This window comes from Myotis daubentonii, chromosome 7 (genome assembly GCF_963259705.1).
Source record: "Myotis daubentonii chromosome 7, mMyoDau2.1, whole genome shotgun sequence".
Classification (NCBI taxonomy): domain Eukaryota; kingdom Metazoa; phylum Chordata; class Mammalia; order Chiroptera; family Vespertilionidae; genus Myotis; species Myotis daubentonii.
In genome coordinates, this window is record NC_081846.1 from 40,497,252 (window position 1) to 40,517,505 (window position 20,254).

General features: G+C 35.9%; 1 protein-coding gene across 4 annotated transcripts in view; it reads left to right on the plus strand.

Annotated features, from left to right (window-relative positions):
* Positions 1-20,254, plus strand: part of ZNF385B (zinc finger protein 385B) — a 375,335-nt gene that overhangs the window by 292,722 nt on the left and 62,359 nt on the right. For all 4 annotated transcript variants that reach the window (XM_059703940.1, XM_059703939.1, XM_059703941.1 and 1 more), the window contains one exon: positions 2,557-2,699. In XM_059703940.1, the coding sequence (XP_059559923.1) occupies positions 2,557-2,699 (143 nt within the window). The remainder of the gene's footprint in view (positions 1-2,556; positions 2,700-20,254) is intronic.

The following is a 20,254-nucleotide window of genomic DNA, read 5'->3' on the forward strand; positions in this document are numbered from 1 at the left end:
TGTTATCCAGCCACCATCATGAGCTTAGAATTTTCTTTTGTGGTGGGGAGACCTACCATGGCAAAATAATTATTCATTTGTTCATGAGGCAGCTTTAAATAGAATAATTCTGTAAAATGTTTATACTTTAGACTTTAACAATGATAATAATTGTAAATTGTAAAAGGCTGTTGATCTAATAAATCTGTTTTTAACTTAGCTAAGATTTTACAGCAAAGCTTTTAAAATAAATATTTTAATAAGTGCCTTTGCAACATTTGACATATTATTATAATTGTCTTGTAGCTACAAGTTCTGAAAGTTAGCAATGAATATAATGTTATCTACATAGAAGAATAAGTATAATTAAATACAGTCGGCTTACGTGGGTGCCAGGCTGAGATCAGAGTACTTACTTTGGCATCAGGAAAACAACCATTACTGTTTGATCTATACTTTTGGCTGATTCTCTTTTTTTTCCTAATGGTTGGGGTTAACCTGAATGAAGACTTGTCATTACAGATAAATGTTTCAGGTGCCTTTCTCTTTTTTTCTGTTTTTAGGTTCAATGTAAATGAGGTATGACAGTCTATTAAACACCATTGCCAATAATGTTCTGGAATGATTCAAAATATGATGCAGAGTTCATTAAGGAAATTCATTACCAAAAATATCATTGAAATAGGAATTTTAATTATTCTGGAACACTGTATAAGAACATTGGTGGAAATTTTAATAGTTGGGAGCATTTTCCCATACTGTTCATTTCTTCTTGAAGTAAGAAGGGGATTATATGCATATAATAATTTGGGGTCCAATATAGGCACACAGGAGAAATTGGAATCCTTCCAGGGGTGGGGAACATTTTTCTGCCAAGGGCTATTTGGATATTTATAATATCATTAGTGGGCCATATAAAATTATCAATTGAAAAATAACCTGCTATATATGGTCAAACATTTAATTAACTCACCCCTGATGCCTTGGCAGGGCGAGACCAAATGATTTCACAGGCATTATATGGCCCGTGGGCTAGAGGTTCCCCACCCCTGTATACACGGCTGGTGGTAATGTAGAATAGTCCAGCTGTTTTGGAAAATAGTCTGGAAGTTCTCAAAAGGTTAAAATACGTGGTTACCATATGATCTAACAATCCCCAATTCCACTTTTAGGTAAACACCTAAAGAACTAAAAACATGTACATATGAAAACTTAGAAACAAGTGTTCATAGCAGTTTTATTAAAAGAATAGCTAAAAAGTAGAAACAACCCAAATGCCCATCAACTGATGAATGAATAAGCAAAAGGTGGTACATCTACAGTGGAATATTAGCAAGCCTTAAAAAGGAATGAAATTCAGATATATAAGACAACATGGAAGAACTTTGAACACATTATGCCAAGTGAAAGAAGACAGTCACAAAAGACCTCAATCTGTATGATGTCATTTACATCAAATGCCCAGAATAGACAAATCTATAGAGGCAGAAAGTAGATTAGTGGCTGCCAGGAACTGGGGGTGTTGGGAGGAAATGGGGAGTGACTGCTAATGGGTATAGAGTTTCTTTTAGGAATTATGAAATGTTCTAAAATTGTGGTGATGGTTGCAGAACTCTGAACATGCTAAATAAACCATTGAATTATACACTTTAAGAGGCTGAATTGTATGGTATGTGAAATAGATCTCAAAAAAACTGTTACATATTTTTTAAAGGCATGCAGTGCCAGAGCCTGTCTGGCAGAGCACCGCCTGCACCAGCAGTAGCTTACCTGCAGTATGTGGAGGCCACCAGGTAAAGAAGAATGCTTGCTACTGGAGAGGAGTGCTTTAAATCTCCTACACATGGGTTAGGCCATATATCTAAAAAGGTCACAGCTAATATCATTGTTAAAAGGGATAGTTGCTAAAATAATACAAGGTTCATTAGAAACAAAAGTTGAAGATAAAAATTTGAGTTCCTGTCCCAACTCCTCTCTGTGGGACAGACGCGGGTTGTAATAACCCCTTAAACCCCTCACTACCCATTTCCCACAAAGTAAAGGGCAATTTTCAGTTTGTTTTTTTAGAGAACAAATTGTTTGCATCATAACTTTCATAGGAGCAGACAGTAACTCTAAGAATCCAAGATTCCTTCCCCTTGTAAAAACCCTATAATTATCTCTGATTTGCATAAAACATGCCCACCAGTCACCCAATAACTGTATAGTGAAGAGCATCTGGCTTCAAGAGGCTCCTCCCGCTTCTCCTACATTTTTGGCTAATCAGAGACAATGGTTAGACAACAGGATGATCTCATCCTGCCCCACCTGCCAGCAGGATCAGTGTCCTGTTTATCTCAGGGGAGACTGAGCAGCCTGGGCTCTGGCCATAGGGAAGCATTTGGCATCACTGTCTTAGACAATGAGCAAGAAGACCCATTTTAACTGTATTTCCTCCTCTTGTGCCATTTTCTTACTTCTAGAGTAACGTTCTTGCTTGCAGGTTGCAGCTCAGCAGTCTTATTTTTGTACCCTAGGTTGGAGAAGGAGATGGATGTGAGCTAAAGATTGAATTTATTTTTGTTTTGTTCTTGGCAGGCAGTACATGCCACACTACTACCCTTCCTGCTCTTGTGCGCACACCTACTCTGATGATGCAGCCTTCACTGGATATCAAACCATTTATGTCTTTTCCAGTGGACAGTAGTTCTGCTGTTGGACTCTTTCCAAATTTTAACACAGTGAGTAAATGCATTTTTATTATGTGTCCTCCTCTATTTCTTTTGTGAATAGGCAATTGGTATGGCCTGTTTCTAAAGTGTGTAATTTTAGACCATATATTGGTTATACTGCTCAGCTGTATTATAGAAGATAAATGTGTCACCCATGGGAATTAATGCAGATAATAGCCAGCATATTTATTTTACAAGTATTTCCACAGACAAATTTTCACTTGTTGCTTTGAACAATTTTGATAAACTTTTCAGTGGTGTGAGGATCCATATTATTTCTGGGATGCTGTTCACATGCTCAAGAACACAGTTTAGAGCTATGAGCCACATTGATTTTCCCCTTCTACTACAAAGAAAAAAACGTGTATGCTTTATCTCCCTGGGTATATTTTTATTTGGGAGATATTTTAGATAAGCACTCTTACACAAACAGAATTTTTATTTGGAGCCTTTTGTGGATTATGAGAATCTGACTCTATTAGTAAAAAGAGAAATTCATTTAAATCTGCATATGCGTTGTCTGGATGACACCTTAACATCCCATTTAAAATGTAAGATAGCCCGGCTGGCATGGCTCAGTGGTTGAGCGTGGACCTTTGAACCAGGAGGTCACAGTTTGATTCCTGGTCAGGGCACTTGCCCTGGTTGTGGACTCAACCCCCAATGTGGGGCATGCAAGAGGCAACCAATCAATGATTCTCTCTCATCATTGATGTTTCTCTCTCTCTTTCCCTCTCCCTTCCTCTCTGAAATTAATAAAAATATATTAAAAATAAAATGTATGATAAATATTAGAGAATTACCTGTTATTACCAATGTTCTGCATTCAGGTCAGCTGTCCTTCAATCTGAATAAAAGACATTTTGCAGGTTAGAGAAGTACAGCATTCTTCTGTGCTTCTGCCAACAATAGAATTCAGCATAAAATCAGTCCATAATCAGATTACACATGTATAGTAAGAGAAAAGATTAAAACCAGTTGAGGTGATTGCATGAGTCATGTCTGGTTTGTCAATAAATACAGTCAGTTGGGCATGATGGTCGACATAAAGGATACAGCATTACAGAAGCTGCTGTAATCAAGAAAAAGAATTACATTATCAACACCACCAGACCTCGAGCATCTGTGGTACTGCCAAATGTTTCCTTTTGCAAACTTAGCTTTTGTATGAAATGAAAACAGCAAGAGGATGATTTCTCAGGGGCTGTAAATAAAATCTGCTGACAGGCCTTCTGTTGTGGCTTTGCATTGGTAAGGTAATTAGAAGTTAGGGGATCAGCCAACTTTTTAAGGAGAACTGGCCTCGACTTCCGAGTAAACAGTTGAATGTTTTTTTCTTCTTTGGGCTTTTCAGGGACAAGTCAGACAGTACTTTTAACAAGGCATTAAAAGGTGAGCATCATTTGTAGTGCCGTGGAACAGCTCGGTAAGATAGATCACACCTGCCCTGGTCACATTACTCCATCAGAAGTGACCCCAAAGATTGTGCCATTTCAGGGAGCTTGAACTCAACCATGACTGCTGTAGACTCCATTGAAACACAGGTAGCATATTCCAAACATTACTAAATTCAGTTATTTACTTCTTAAAACATTTAGCTGGTGTTAGTATTTTGATTAATGCATCTTTGGAAGACAGCGTTTGTAACTATTGCACAAGTCCAGTTGCTGTCAGGAGATAGCATTGATGATGTGGGTAGGCACAAGTGGCTCCTACTGTAGTTCACCTCTGTATTTTTTTTTAATACAAGTAATACATAGGTACTTATTTCTAAGATTCAAATAAAACATTAACATCCAAAGAGCAAATACATATATACATAACCCATGGACACAGACAATTGTGCTGTGAAGGCTTGGGGAGGGGGTGGGAGCAGGGTGGAGGCAGTCAATGGAAGTTTAAGGGGGCATCTGTAATACTTTCAACAATAAAGATTAAAAACATTTTCTTAAAGAGCAAAATATGACGTTCACCATTCCCTACTCCTGCAAACAAACTTACTCCCTTCCAGAAGTATGTTATGTACATACCTAAAAGGAACACAATCACAGTTGTCTTTTTACAATTGTGATCAAATTAACACTATTCTCTAAGTCACTTTTTTCAGTTATCAAAGTGCCTTACATATACCTCTAAGTTCTTAAGGATTGTAAAACAAAAAAGTGGAAAGAATATGTTCATAAAGGTTTTTTTTAAAAGATAAAAATAGTGTTATAATGGCTTCTAATATGTGTAGGGCTTACTCATGTACTAACTTGTCTTTTGTTTGTTTCTGTATTATACATAGTAATTAACCTTATGATACATTTGAGAATATCCAAGGAATAATTCTAGTAATAGAAGTTCTTTCTTTCTTTCCTTTCTTGGAATAAAATAAACTTGTAATTTTCCAATGAAAATACTTTTTGGTTAAGGTGAAGAATATAGCAAAGAACTATATTAAGTAATATTAGACAGAGAGCCCTTTTGATAGTATGTTAAAAATTAAGTCATCACAGGGGACCCTCTATCATCTTGTAACAAAATGAATTTCTAGAATCATAGGAATTTCCTATGATTTTTTTTCACTAAGCTGCAGTTTTAATTACTCTAATCTTTTCTCTAGAGGTTTTTCCATTCTACTGCTAAACTTCTCCCAACCGATTTCCTATGGTAATTTCATAAAAGTCTTTGTTAACATTTTCCTAGAAAACCATTTACATCACTAATAATAATGATACTAGATTATTATATATTTGTGATGGGTTATATCCTTCAAAGGACCCAGACTTTAGAATATTTGGGTAGACCATGATTATTATCACTATTGTCTAGAGGAGGAAAGAGAGTTAGTAAAGGAAGAACTGAGATTTGAATTAGAATCTTCTAACTTTGAAACTCTTCTGTGTCATTAGCTCTTCTGGTCCATGTCACTTCCCACCTCATTCATTGTGAACAAAGCTCAATCAGAAACCTTTTGTGTTCTTTTCTGGAAGCATGGTAGACAATTTTCACTGGAATCAAAAGGAGAAAGAGGAAAGGATTTTTTTTCCCCATCACCATTTATCCCCCCATACCCTCTTGTTTGAATGCATAATGTGGACCTCTCTACAAACAATATCTATGAAGCAGAAGATATTTTTAAAACAGTTATAATTTCTTATTAGCCAATTTTCGTGTCTGCCATGACGAAGTAACGGCTTGAGCTAAAGCAGACCCATTATTAGCCAATTTTAAAAGTATATTCTACTAAATATACTTTTATATATTCTATTAAATACACTTTCAGTAATCCACTTGTTCTTTGAAAACCGAGGTGAACACTACTTTAATCACTTTATTTTCAAACAAGGATATTAGTAAATATAAGAATTATTTTAACTCATAGTTATCAGTAGAATGAAAACAGTGTACTTTGTGAACATAGCTAAAAGTTGAGAAATTCAAATTTTGCTATTTTTTAAAATTTTATTAAATTTATTGGGGTGACATAGGTTAATAGGGTCATATAGGTTTCAAGTGTACATTTCTATGATACATTATCTATATATTGCATTATGTGACCACCTCTCAAAGTCAAATCATCTCCTGTCACCATATATTTGGTCCCCTTTTTCTTTTCCTCTCCCACCGCCTTCCCTCTAGCAACCACCTTATTGTTGTCTGTGTCTATGAATTTCAGTTTTATATCCCACATATGAGTGAAATCATAGCTTTTTCTTAGCTTTTTCTGACTGATGTACTTTGCTTAGTATAATATTCTCAAGGTCCATTCATGTTGTAACAAATGGCAGTATTTTGTCTTTTCTTATGGCTGAGTAGTAGTCCATATTATATACGTGCCATATCTTCTTTATCTAATCCTCTATTGAACGACACTTTGGTTTTCTGTATGTCTTTGTCACCATGTTTGTGGAGCAAATAATTTTTGACAAAGGAGCCAAAAAACACATGGAGAAAAGAAAGCATCATTATTAAATGATGCTGGGAAAATGGGAAAGCCACATGCAAAAGAATGAATCTAGACTACAGTTTGTCCCTATATACAAAAATTAATTCAATATGTATCAAAGACCTATGTATAAGATATGAAACAATAAATTACATAGAAAAAACCATAGGTACTAAACTTATAGACCTTACTCGTAGAGAACATTTTATGAATTTGACCTCAAAGGCAAGGGAAGTAAGTGAAGGCAAAAATAAATAAATGGACTATATAAAAATAAAAATCTTCTGCACAGCAAAAGAAACTGCCAACAAAACAAAAGGCATCCAGCCAAATGGGAGATATTTGCAAATAACAGCTCTGACAAGGGGTTAATATACAAAATATATGAAGAACTCATATGGCTCAATACCAAACAAACCAACTAAAAAATGTGCAGAGGACCTGTGCAAACACCTCTCCCAAGAAGATCTACAAATGGCCAACAAATATATGAAAAGATGTTCAACTTCACCAGCTGTTAGGGAAATGCAAATCAAAACTACAATGAGATACCACCTCCCACCGGTTAGAATGGCTGTTATCAAGACTGGTAATAACAAGTGTTGGAGAGATTGTGGAGAAAGAGGAACCCTCACTCACTGCTGGTGGGAATGGACACTGGTACAACCACTGTGGAAAACAGTATGGCAGCGCCTCAAAAAATTAAGAATAGGGTTACCCTGTGACCCAGAAACCCCTCTCTGGGTATCTACCGAAAAACTCAAAAACATTTATTCACAAAGACATGTGCATCCCTAAGTTCATTGCAGCATTATTCATGGTGCTATTTTCTTTATGTGGATTTAATGTATAGATGGAAATCACTGATAATTTATGATATATATGCAGAGTGTCTCAAAAAACGTATACACACTGTAACAGCTGGTAGCTCAATTTTGAAAATTAAATGTATTTTAATAAACACTGCCTTTATAATTATTCAAAGTTTGTGTATGCATTTATATATAAAAATATATATACTTCTCTCTCTCATTACATAGATATATGTAAAGTAATGGTTTCCTCTTGTTTTTACAGTGGAGTATGATAATGTTACATCAGAAACATAGCAAGAATGAAATGGAATTCTGTCAGATTCCAAAACAGAATAGGTGCCTGTTCTATAGTACAGTGTACACAATTAATTAAGAGATGTGCGTCAGAGCATTTGTTTAGTGGCTGTCTGCCTTATGCTCCACAACTGACATAATCTCTCTCAGTGTTTATATGTGAAGAGTAAGGAAGTGATTCGAGACAGTGACCAAGCAGAGTTATGAAGAGCCATGCGAGGGACAATGGCCATCACTGATAATTTATGATGGGCTGTATGTCAAGGATGCATGTCTGGAGAACAATGATGTTAACATGGCACTTCAGCAGCAGTGCTTTAGAGAGGTGCTGTTTTGAACCACTTATAGGTCAAAGACTGTGCAAACAAAAACAAATTTTCAAAGATCTGGACCTTTATATCTAAAGCCTAATAGGCTTCTCTGCCTGGCTACCCACTAATGTTCACCTCCAACCCTGCCACTGCACCTTCAATTATTTGTTGTTCGGGACTCAACTTAGCTATCACCTCCTTCGCAGGAAATCTGTGACTCTTCATGTCTGAATTAAATGTCCACTCTCCGTATTTTCAAAGTACCCCCAGATGACCTCCATTATTGTAGTTGGTCCACCACAGTCTAATGACCTGATTATCTTGCTCACCAGAATGTCAGGTCCTTGAGAACAGGATCTATATCTCATTTACCTGTGTATGCTTGTTGTCTGGCTCACATGCATAGTAACACCTTTTTTGAAGGAAGAAGGAGAGGATCTGAGGAGAGAGAAAAGGATAGAGGAAAGGTCCCCAGTTCCTTGGTTTTGCATGTTCATGTTTCCCCATCCAGCAAAGGGAATACCAACATTTCTGCACTCCCAAGTGCGGAGTGATGGGCTCAGGTGTTTACTTTTATTTTCCTGAGAACTGTCTTTTTTAATCTAAAGGCATAATTAGTTACAAACTTTTCCTCTGCTATAGTTCCAGCTTTCTCTGTATGGGTGGTGTGGAAACTTTGCAAGTATCTACTAAGTTCCTGTACTAACCCCCAGTTTCAAGAGCATTTAGGGAGAAAACAAACTCATTAGTTACTAAATTTTATTGAAAACAGTCTATACACTAAAGAGTTCTGGGTTTTGGAGAGAAGATAAATAAAAATTGTTGTAGGGCCTAAGAAACTTGTAAGAAATAGAATAAATACAGTATAAAAGACAAGATAATAAAACCCAAGAAATATAGACAGGATGAAAATAGTTACTGAACTACTATAATGTTCAAGAAATAATCATTTTTGTATGCTAGTAGAGCTATTTTCATTATTTTTTTATTCACTGTACTTTAAATGCCAAATGCTCCATGGTCATCCTCTGGTTATTATACATAATGTTTTGGTAGCTTCCCAAATATATACACTTATTTCTCTTATTAGATTTAGAATCTACCATCTAGTGTGAATCCAATTTTTATCTTTGTTCAACTGGGATAGTACTTGATGTTTAACAATTGAGATAACACTTAATGGTAAATTCTCCTTAACAAGATACTTCTTCATCCCTGGCCAGTGTGGCTCAGTTGGTTGGATCATCATCCGTCATCCCACACACTGAAAGGTTGCAGTTTCAATAGCAGTCAGAGCACATACCAGGGTTTCGGGTTGCACCCCCGGCACATGCAGAGAGGTGTCGATCAAAGTTTCACATTGGTCTCTCTCTCTCTCTCTCTCTCTCTCTCTCTCTCTCTCTCTCTCCCCCCTTTTCCTCTTTCCCTCTCTCTAAAATCAGTAAAACTTACCCTTGGGTGAGGGGTGGAAAAAAAAGATACTCTTCAGAACTCTTCAGAATTGAAATAAATTGCATATTTACCACAATGGATATTATCAATTTAGTATAATAAAATAAGTATACTAGAAGACACATATACACACATGCTGTAATGTACTGAATGTTTGTATCCTCCTCTCTAAATGCATATATTGAAGTCCTAACACTCATGTGAAGATATTTAGAGAAGTGATTAAAGTTAGATGAGGTCATAAGGGTGGGACCCTCATAATGAATTAGTGCCCTTCTAAGAAGAGAACTCAGAGAGCTTTACCTCCTTTCACCATGTAAGTACATTGTGAGAATACAGCCATTTCTAAGCCAACAAGAGACTTCTCACCAGACTGTGTCCATGCAGGAACCCTGATCTTGGACTTCCCTCCCCCAGAACTACGATAAAATAAATTTCTGTTATATAAGCCACCCAGGCTGTGGTATTTTGTATGGTAGCCCAACCAGACTAAGACACATGTCCAATGTGTATATTGTATGTGATGATGTGTAGATCAAGTTTCTTTTAACAGCCATATATAGGGAACATGTACAGATGTATTTGTTGGACTCCCCAGAGCTATAGTTATAGTCAAGAGCTACTTCGAGACCACAGTCACCTGTCAGTTTCTCTGCAGATTGGCAGGTGTGTTCCATGCTTATTTTAAATGTCTTTGTCAGTTCTGTCATGTTTTTGCAATTGCTGCAGGAAAGCACAAGTACAATGGAGGTCACTGCTGCTTTATTGCAAGAGACTCAACAATCATATTTTTGTGAAAAATAATCTGATTTTTACTTCCAACCTTGAAGTTGTTTTTTTTCCTGATGCATGAACAAATATATGGAACAGAGTAAATATCATTTCTAAAAGTGTAAAGTCCCAAATTGCTATATGATTTTTTGCATCATTCATGACAGGCTGTGAAATGATCTGTATGTTTACCATTTACTTTATCATTCTAGATTCTTTGAAATTATGGGTCATTCATAGCTTGGCAATAGCAATAATTTTTAATTTTTTTCTTTCTTGTAATAGAATTAATAATATATTTATCCAGGAGATCTAAAGTAAAGAAATTGGGAGCCAGAAGTCACATTTTGCTGTTAATTCATGCCATGCTTCCTATGAAGTGTTCTTGTAGGGAAACTTGAAGAAAGCCAGAACATTTACATTTTTATCTGCTTTTAATGCCTTTATCTACTTAATTAAGTCCTTATTTAAATACTTAGATACATATTTTTTCTTTTATTTGAATTTCTTGTTTAATTTGATTTAAGTAAAATACTCTCCCTCTGCAAATGCAACCCAAATGTGAATTTTTGCTGTGGAGTCTTCTTTTTTATTCTAGTAATGCTTTACTGACACTAAAAAGTTATGTATTCCATTTTTTCTACTTGTATGTCTAACTACTTGAAATGACACATTCGTCTCAGTCATATATATAAAAAAGAGAGAATATGGTTGATTTTTTACTTTTAGGGTGTGTTTAAATATATTGAAGGGTAATATTATTTTATATGTTGTAAAGAAATATATAGTATTAAAATATACCAAGTTGAAATTTTCATGGTTACTCAAACTTACTAGAAAAGGGAGAATGGCCTAATTTGGCACTTAGGCAAGTGAACAGCAGTACTACCCAGATCATTAGAAAAAAAGATGGTTCTAGAAAATTTTTGAAATGTGGTACGAAACTAATGAAGATTTAGTACACATATTTAAGCATAGATTCCTGACAAGAAAATTTTATAGCCCTGTTAAATGTGACAGAGCGAAAAGTTATGTAAACATGACCACTAGAAGATAAAATACTGCATCTTCATTATTGTCTCCCTTTCCCCTTGAAACCACAAACATGTCCTTTTTAAATGTAACTCATGTCCCTTGCCTTATTCAAAAGTCTCAAGATTTATCTACTAAAGACTTTGTGTTTACATCTCCCTTTCTCTGCTGACCCTTTTAGAAAATGCCAGTATTATTTGTATGTTTTGCATGTATATGTACATGTATGTTTATGTAATGTGTGGTTATATGGGTTTTTTCTCCCTAATTAAATTACTTGTTCAGGGCACCTGAACAAAGCATTCATTCATAACCACCTACTGAATGTGTACATGTGCCAGTCATCGTGCTAAGGAGGAGTTATAGCAAATTAGACAGAAGCTATTCAGTGTCTGATAGAAATTACTTCCTTCTCTTGTATCATTCACCATAGCATAATAGAGGAGTCTGCTCACAGAGAATAACAGTCAATTCAGTTAATAAAAGCTGCCTGAAAACAACAGAGTAAGACTTTGATGGGCCTTCATGGGGTACGAGAACACGGCTTTCAGGAGCTCAAGAAAAGAGGCATCCATAGTCTCACCGTGCTCTGGCCTCTTGCATGTCCCTTTCATTATCCTAGTCTCAACCTCACACGGCTCTGGGGCTTCATCTTTAGTGCTAGAGTTTCAAGGATTATGTGTACTTGGAGGGTACATCAGATTTTCTGGCAAGACAGGTCTTCAGTCTTGGTGCTGTTCCAGCTCAGCATTTTTCAAGAGTAGAGTCAACTTGGAAAAAGTGTCTATGTCAGGCCCTCTTATTAAAAAAAAATTATTCTTAACAAATCGTCAGTTAATATAAAAAGGTAAAACCAACAACAACCTTATTCTTAAGGTCTCTCAATGAACGAGCTTTTCTGTGCCTGTGGTAAAGTAGGAGAGTTAAATAAATATGAAAAGTAGCAAAATATTATTGGGCATCCCTCCAGCCCAGAAAATGTATTTCTAAATTGGTTGCTCTATAAACAGCAATTGATGGTGGTGTTCCTGAGAAACTTTTATCAAAAGCTGGGGAACCCAACCAATAGCACAGAGCGTCTTTTTTTCCTTCCTCTCTCTCGATTCTTGTATTCAAAATTAAGTCTCAAATCTCTTTTGGAAAGAGAAAAGCATCTTTTGGGATATTCCAGTCCCTTTACTTTTATAGTTGCCGTTGAGGGTGCTAAAGATGAATTGAAGTGCTACTTAGCAATCTGTGAAGTTTCAACATCTTAGTGGAGCTCAGTAGGAATCTTGGGAAAATACCTTTTTCAGAGAGTTAGCTGTTAATTTGGGTTTTCTTGCCCTTCTTTTTATGTCCTGATGCTTGAAATAAGATGAAAAAAACACACCCATAAATTATATAAACAAGACCTAATTTTTATGGAATTCTAGTATCAGGGGGCTTTAGCATAATTTTTTAAATATTTTTTTTATTGATTTTCAGAGAGAGAGGAAGGGAGAGGGAGAGAGAGAGAGAGAGAGAGAGAGAGAGAGAGAGAGAGAGACATCAATGATGAGACAGAATCATCAGTTGGTTGCCTCCTGCACACCTCCACCTCCTACTGGGGATGGAGCCTGCAACCCGGGCATGTGCCCTGACTAGGAATCAAACTGTGATCTCTTGGTTCATAGGTCAATACTCAACCACTGAGTCACACCAGCCAGGCGGGCTTTAGTGTCATTCTACAATTAGTTTTTAAAAATTCATCTGTATAAGAAATAGGCTACATGTGTCATTGTTGTACCCTTTTTTTCAAATCAGAAGATTGAGGAATATATAATTTCTTCCAGCAGGCAGCTCTGCCACTGAAAGAGGAAAGGCTAAATATTAGACAAGAGCTGGTCTCCACCCTACCATTTCCTAAATTTAAATGTGTGTATTACTCATGTGAGACATAGTTTTTAAAGTACCCAATAAATCCTGTGGCTCCTAAAGTCAGGTTGAAATACTGTCCTTTGCAGTATATTCTATAGAAGATGGGGTTTTTTTTCTTGTCCATCTTAATACTTGTTTTCCCTTGTTGTGGGCAGTTTCTAGAGCCAGGATCTGAGTGGTATAATAGAACATACTAGTATATCTCTTTTACAGGCTTAGGGTTATATATATATATATATATATATATATATATATATATATATAATTAGAGGTATACAGAAAGTCTCCAACAATTAAAAACATGTATTTGGGTCTAATTTCTTTGTTTTCTTCATGTAGACACCAAACTTCCATAATATATAAAATGGTCCATTGTAATAATAATATAAGCCACAAAATCTCTATTTCCCAAAACGAGCTGAAGCTATTAGATGCTAAAATGATTCCTAATAGCCACTATCACATGGCATATTCTTAAGTTTTAACTTTTGAAATTCTTATCTTCTAAAGGAAATTGTGACATTCGTTTATTTAGTCAGCCACTCATTCATCGGGTATATCCCACCTCTTCCCAAAAGCAACGTGGAGCATTACCTCTCAGAGAAGTAACGCTGCTTGACTTGTTCCAAAGTAAGCTTCTAACAGTCCTACTTGACCTTGACTCTGCTTTATGCCGTCTGGGGTAGCAGGAATCCAAGTGGAGGGGAGAGGTGGGTAGAGCCACCAACTTCATTGCATAGGGGATGAGCACTGAACTCAGAGACTTGTATCTAGACTAGTTTTCTTTTATCTTGAGAAAGCCACTTTACTCTGCTTTTCCTCATTTGAAAACTAGGGATGATGTAACCTATACCATTACCTCATTAAAATTTGAGTTATGTTTATGGAGAATTGAGGATATGACCTAATATCTAGAAAATTTCTGGAATTTAATGAGGGCTTAGAAAAAAATTATAACTATATAACATATCACCATACTATTTTTAGTAATTTAAAATACCCATGAATATAAAGTGAGATAATGTTTATTAAAAAAACTCTTAAAACAGCAAAACCATTTCTTATAAATGATATTAAGATTTTTGTGGCTGTTTCTATCACTTTGAGCTCTTCTTTCTTAACAACTACTTTAAATAAACCAAATTATGTTTATCACTGGGGCTCCTGAGGCTACTAGCTGTGTGCATTAGAGCAATCCTAATTAAGTAGATGCTAAGGATATACATATGGCCAAGACATGGTTCTGGAATTAAGAAATTTACACTCAGTTTAAGGTAGCCATGCCTAGAACTAAGCAGGTGCTCAATTGATGTTAGCCGAATGAGACAATAGTAGGGCATTCTTAAAGATCAGTATCACCTGACTGCCTGAAAACAATGAAGAGGGGCTACAACTGAATTTGGAGCAGGACTGAAGAGAGGATACATTGTGTGGAGGCTTGGAATAACTGCAATTGTTTTGGTTGGATTACATTTTTCCTTGTTTACCTTCAATGATGTTTAGATTTTAAAACAATGTATAAAGGTATTTTGAACATGAGAGCTGTGTAGCTATGACACATTGTCAGTGAGTCCTAAGACGTAATGATGTTTTCTGTTATACTTTTAAAATATTGCTGATTTCCAAACATAGAACTGTTCTTCTCAAATTATGCATTAATCAAATTGATATTAGTTAAAATGGCAGTTTTTTAAAATATTTTAAACTCGCCATAGTAGTCAACGTATTGTGTTATCTTTCCTGTAGTGATAGTGAAAATTTATTCTAAACATTTTTTTTGGCTTTTTGACTGTTACAGATCTCCCCTTTCTGCTCCTACCCCTTTTTTTCCTGAATTTAAATCACCAATCCTATCAGAAGTACCCACTTAACCTCTGCCCTGAACAGTGACATCTAACTCTAAATTTGATGCTTACTCAAAATAGATTAGCAGTTTTATATCCTATTCTAAAATATTGTATAGATCTTAAGGGCATGTACATATGTAGGTAAACTTTATTTTTTCAGAATATCAGTATCAGCCTAAGTGAAACTTTAAAAATTATACAAGTCAAGATAGTCATAGCTCCACAGCTATTAGGAAAGGCAGAGAAATGTATCAATCTTTAGACTTCTGTGCCTTTGGCGGTAGGGGGAGGAGAGGTTTAAAATAGGTACTTTTAAAATCAGTTCTTTCATAAAAGAACTTTCCAGAAAGACAGCCTGTAGCACATACCTCATTACTCCTTGTGCAATCAGGCCCTCTATTGTCTTCTGAGAGACAGGCCTGGCCCCTTTGAAAGGTGAGTAGCTTCTGCAGAAGCACTGTGACACCCAGATTCTGGGGAACCATCATTGTGTTACAGAGCAAGAATAATATCAGAATTTCCTGGAAATCAGTCATCACAGGAAGTTAGCAGCAGTTCATCGACTCCTTTTTGTGTTTGCTTCAGCCTCAAGGGTAATCACAGAAGATTATAGTCTCCATTTCATCCCTGCTATCACTGAAATACTCTTGTCTGCCGAGAACACGATTGATTTCCAGAGGCCAGCTTTTTTTTAAAATATATTTTTTGAATATATATTTATTGATTTCAGAGAGGAAGGGAGAGAGATACAAACATCAATGATGAGAGAGAATCATTTATCAGCCATCTCCTGCATGCCTCTTACTGGGGATCGTGCCCTGACCAGAATCTAACCGTGACCTCCTGTTCATAGGTTGACATTCAACCACTGAGCCACGCTGGCCAGAGCTCCAACGGCCAGCCTTTAACTACAGCTATGGGATACCACTCCCACTGCAAAGGGTTAATAACTGTCAACAATTGTTATTGTAATATTGTTGAGGCAGGAATTTTGTGATTCATGACTAATTACATGAAATCTTTTAAATTAAAATAACATAATTTCTCATGTTGTTAGATATAGGTACTTGTCCAATTTTAGTGAAAGTGTGAGAGGTTGGAGATTGGGAAAGACAGAGGGGTGAATAAAAATTTCAAATGAGTATTGTGAAGAATTTAAGTGCCAAGCGTCCTGATATTCTGCATTTCAGAAACATTTCTGAAAAATCTTCATAATGAATAGGTAGATTGTAAACACAAATGATTTTTGCTTCATAACATTAAAACTATAAAAACTTTCATGAATGTTACTGAGGGATTTTGTGTTTCATGACAACTTGCTATATGGTTCATGCAGTTTTTTCTCTATTGCTTGGTTAGGAAATCTTGATGCCATATCCATGACCAAAATGTATTTGAAATATAAGCACATTGTTTTTGTTAACCCTCACCCAAGGAAATTTTCCATTGATTTTAGAGAGAGTGGAAGGGAGGGGGAGAGACAGAGTAGAGAAAAACATCAATGTGAGAGAGACACATTGATTGTTTGCCTCCCACATGTGCCTGGACCAGTGCTGAGAATCAAGCCTGCAACCAACATACATGCCCTTGATGGGAATGCAACCCACAACCCTTCAGTCCACTGGTCAAAGCTCTAACCACTGAGAAACTGGCCAGGGCAACATTTTTACTTGATGATGCCACTTGCTGTATTCATTTTTATCTTACATGTGTCACTCTATTCAAAATATGTAGATGGGAGCTCCAGTCGCGCAATCGGTTAGCGCGCGGTACTTATACAAAATATGTAGATGCAGAGAGGACTTTAGGTACATTTGAAATAAATTTTGTGGATAAAGTAGTTTTACCCAGCAGTGACTCCATTTCCTCACAAATTTTTAAGAAAAGAAAGACCATTCAGTTTAAACTACTTTGGGTTTGAACTATAGCCTCCTTGCAAATGATGAAAATGATTATAAATCAGATAGATAAATGTAAAATGTCAAGGTGTACCATTAACAGAGCCTTATTCAATAAAGCAGTTATTACTGCAGAGAACAGAGGAAGGCACTTTATTAAAGTTCTTTATTTTACTTTACAAGTATGGTATATTTTGCTGAGGAGAGTTAAGTGTGTACACCTATACATTCATATAAAATGGCAATAGCAAAATGAATAAATGACAAAGTATTTTTATATTACCTGCCCACAAAACCACTTGGATTACTTTTCTAATCAAAGTCCTAAAATAGTAAATGTGATAGTGAGCCTGCAAGAGGAAGGAGGACAAGCAGAAACAATATGGGTATAGCTGTGACATCCTTGAATGGGAACCAGAGAGAGGGCTCAGATAAAATGCAAGATGCCCAGTCAGACTTGAATTTCAGAGAAATAAGCATATCCTATGCAATATTTGGCATATATTTATACTTAATAATGATATTTATTTGCAAATCTGGAACTGTAATAGGAGATTTGGGGTCTAGTCTTAGCTGAAGAGGCTCAAAAGCAGGTTATTAAAACTCTCCAAATCTGTTCCCATTTTCAAGTGAGGAAGTTGAACCGAAGGCATGCTGGTGGTCTGGGGCCTGGCCTATCTGCTTTAACCAGAAGCACTTTCAGTGTTTCATTGTACTGTGTTTTAGTAGGAGCCTGTTTTGGGGTTGGGTGAAGGGAAGATTTTGGGACTCAAACTAAAACAAACTAAAAAGTAGTTTGAAGACGGAGATGTTCTCTGACATTTAGCCCATGTAAGGAGAGTGGATGGGGAGTAGAGCCCATGGTGCTCACACTTGGAGCATTGCAGTTCTGCTGCCGTGCATGGAGACTTGTCAGTCCTCAACTATCAGGTTTCTTCTCAGTGCAAGAGTAAGAAATGTGTTGTCTTCCATTTGAGGGGGGAAATACTTCCTTTCTGCTTTGCTTTGCAGAATGAAGAATACTTCCCAACAGGCCCAGGTTTCTGATTTTCACGTCTGCCTGGTGGGATTGTCTTTTCATCACACACCTTTTAATCGTGTCAAGACCTGTTTTGCCTCTGTATCAGGATATATCTGATTAGTTACTGAACAGCCTTTCAAACTTAGCTTTGACAGAATGGTTTTGAAAGAATGTCAGTTAATGCATTTGGCCATTCAGGAAGTGTATTGATTTTTAAATCAAGAAAGCTCATTACTTCCCTAGTCCCTTAGAAAGCCCTTGTAACATTTTTTTTAGCCTGTTTACCAGAACATATTTTTACTTCCTTAGATTTGGAAACTTACCACCAATAACTTTTTAAAAAATAACTTTTAAAGCTACCGTCATAAGTTTGGGCAAGTAATCTAGTTACTTGTATGCCATGTTTTTCTCCTAAAAAATAATTAAAAATTATATTTAAAAAAACATTTCTCAGAATTATTTTTGGCAATGAATTTTATGTTGTGGAAATTTAATCTTGGAGGCAGTTTTGGGGGTTGTTTTAAAGTCTCTATTTAAAAGAGAAACTCGGCAACAGGAAAGGGCAAGAACTAGGTGACTGTCTTCTAGGTCAGATATTAGTCTGTCCTTGCAAACTTCAGCATGGATGCTTCCTTCCAATGTGCTGTAGAATAATCACTAAAATGAATATCTTATTTAGTATTTTTCACACCTATTGAAAAAATATTCTTCAGTCCAGTAAAATTTTTTTTTTGTTATATTTTACCCTGAGGAGACACAGTACTAAGTAAGACAGGAAACATTTGACTCATTTATCTTAAATTTTCTTGGTGAATCCTGCTCCTGTTCCTGTCACTCTGAATAGTGTACTTGAACTAACTTCCTTGGCGTTTTTCTGTGAGCAATATAGTTTATTGTCAGCTATATATACCTTGGGATGTTTGGGTTTTTTTTCAAATATGAATATACCTCATTGAGAAATACAAGCTATAAATATTTTGAGGATAGTAACTTTTCCACAGAAAAAATATTAATAGTATTTGTCATCATTTCACTTCTTCTGTGATATTAAAACTCACTATAGAATACCTTATTAATTCTCTTAAAGATTCTGGTAGTTTTTTACTTTTCTTAAAAAATTTGCAACTTTTCTCATACTGCTTCAAAAGGGCATCTAATAATTTTTATGAATGCTATTGTTACCTTGTCTTTAACAGATATTATAGATCTTTCATATCTATGCACATCTATTGGCCAAAAATTATTTTAGTTATAGGACCATCAAATCTTAATAAAATGGAAACCCTTTCAAGAACTTTTCTTGTGTCCTCATGGAAAAATACTTCTTGTTCCTAATGGTTTCTAGTCATATCTAAGTATTTGCTTCTTCACGAATGGAAACAAACAAAGGATAAGCACTTAGGAGACATAATTCATAATTACCATCTTGCTTTTTACCTACATTGAAAGGAGAAATTGCAATTGGGTTGAGCGTGGTCTGCTCTCCCTTGATACATCATATCAACTAATTAGACCTTTCTAAACATATTTTTTAAACCTGAATATGGATGCATATGCAACTGAATTTCAGTTCTTAAGTTTACACATCTAATGTTTGCATAGGAACATCAACACCCAGAACATTGCTGGGTGTGTGTCTGTCCATGCAATGAGGTATGAGTGGACCTTCAATTAAGTCTCATAACCATTGCTGACATAGCTGAAAGTCTTATTTGTTAAACTGAACTTTTTGAAATGCTCTTTGATGTGGCTTCTTAAATTACCCAGTGGCATAACTACAGCTTTGCTGCATCACCCTTGATCCCTGGCAGCATGGAAAATCACCAGGCATGTGGAGCCAGCCAAGAAAATGGAACATTTTACATTTGTACTGACCATATTTATTACATAAAAGAATCTACTGTCAGAGTTAGACATTCAGTTTCAGTAAAGCCCACAGGTCTAATCTTACGGCAGCTCCCATTTACAAAATAACTACTGACTGAAAAAGAACTTTAAAAGTATTACTTTTACCCAGAACAATTTAAAAATTATCTGTCAAAAGTGTTAAACTAGTGTTCCACTAAAGGGAGTGAGGTGGTGAAACTCCCATTCATTTGCTTTTAGCTTTTTTGCTTTTACCATTTGGTAACTCTTTAAAGTTCTAAAAGCGCTACAAACGAAAAACATTATTTTCTTATAACATCGTCACAAAACAACTCAGATATTAGACAAAAACATGTACTTATTTAAAAACCAAAAGAAGTAGCTCATGGTCATTTTTCTATTCACTAAGTCCCAGGCCAATCACACT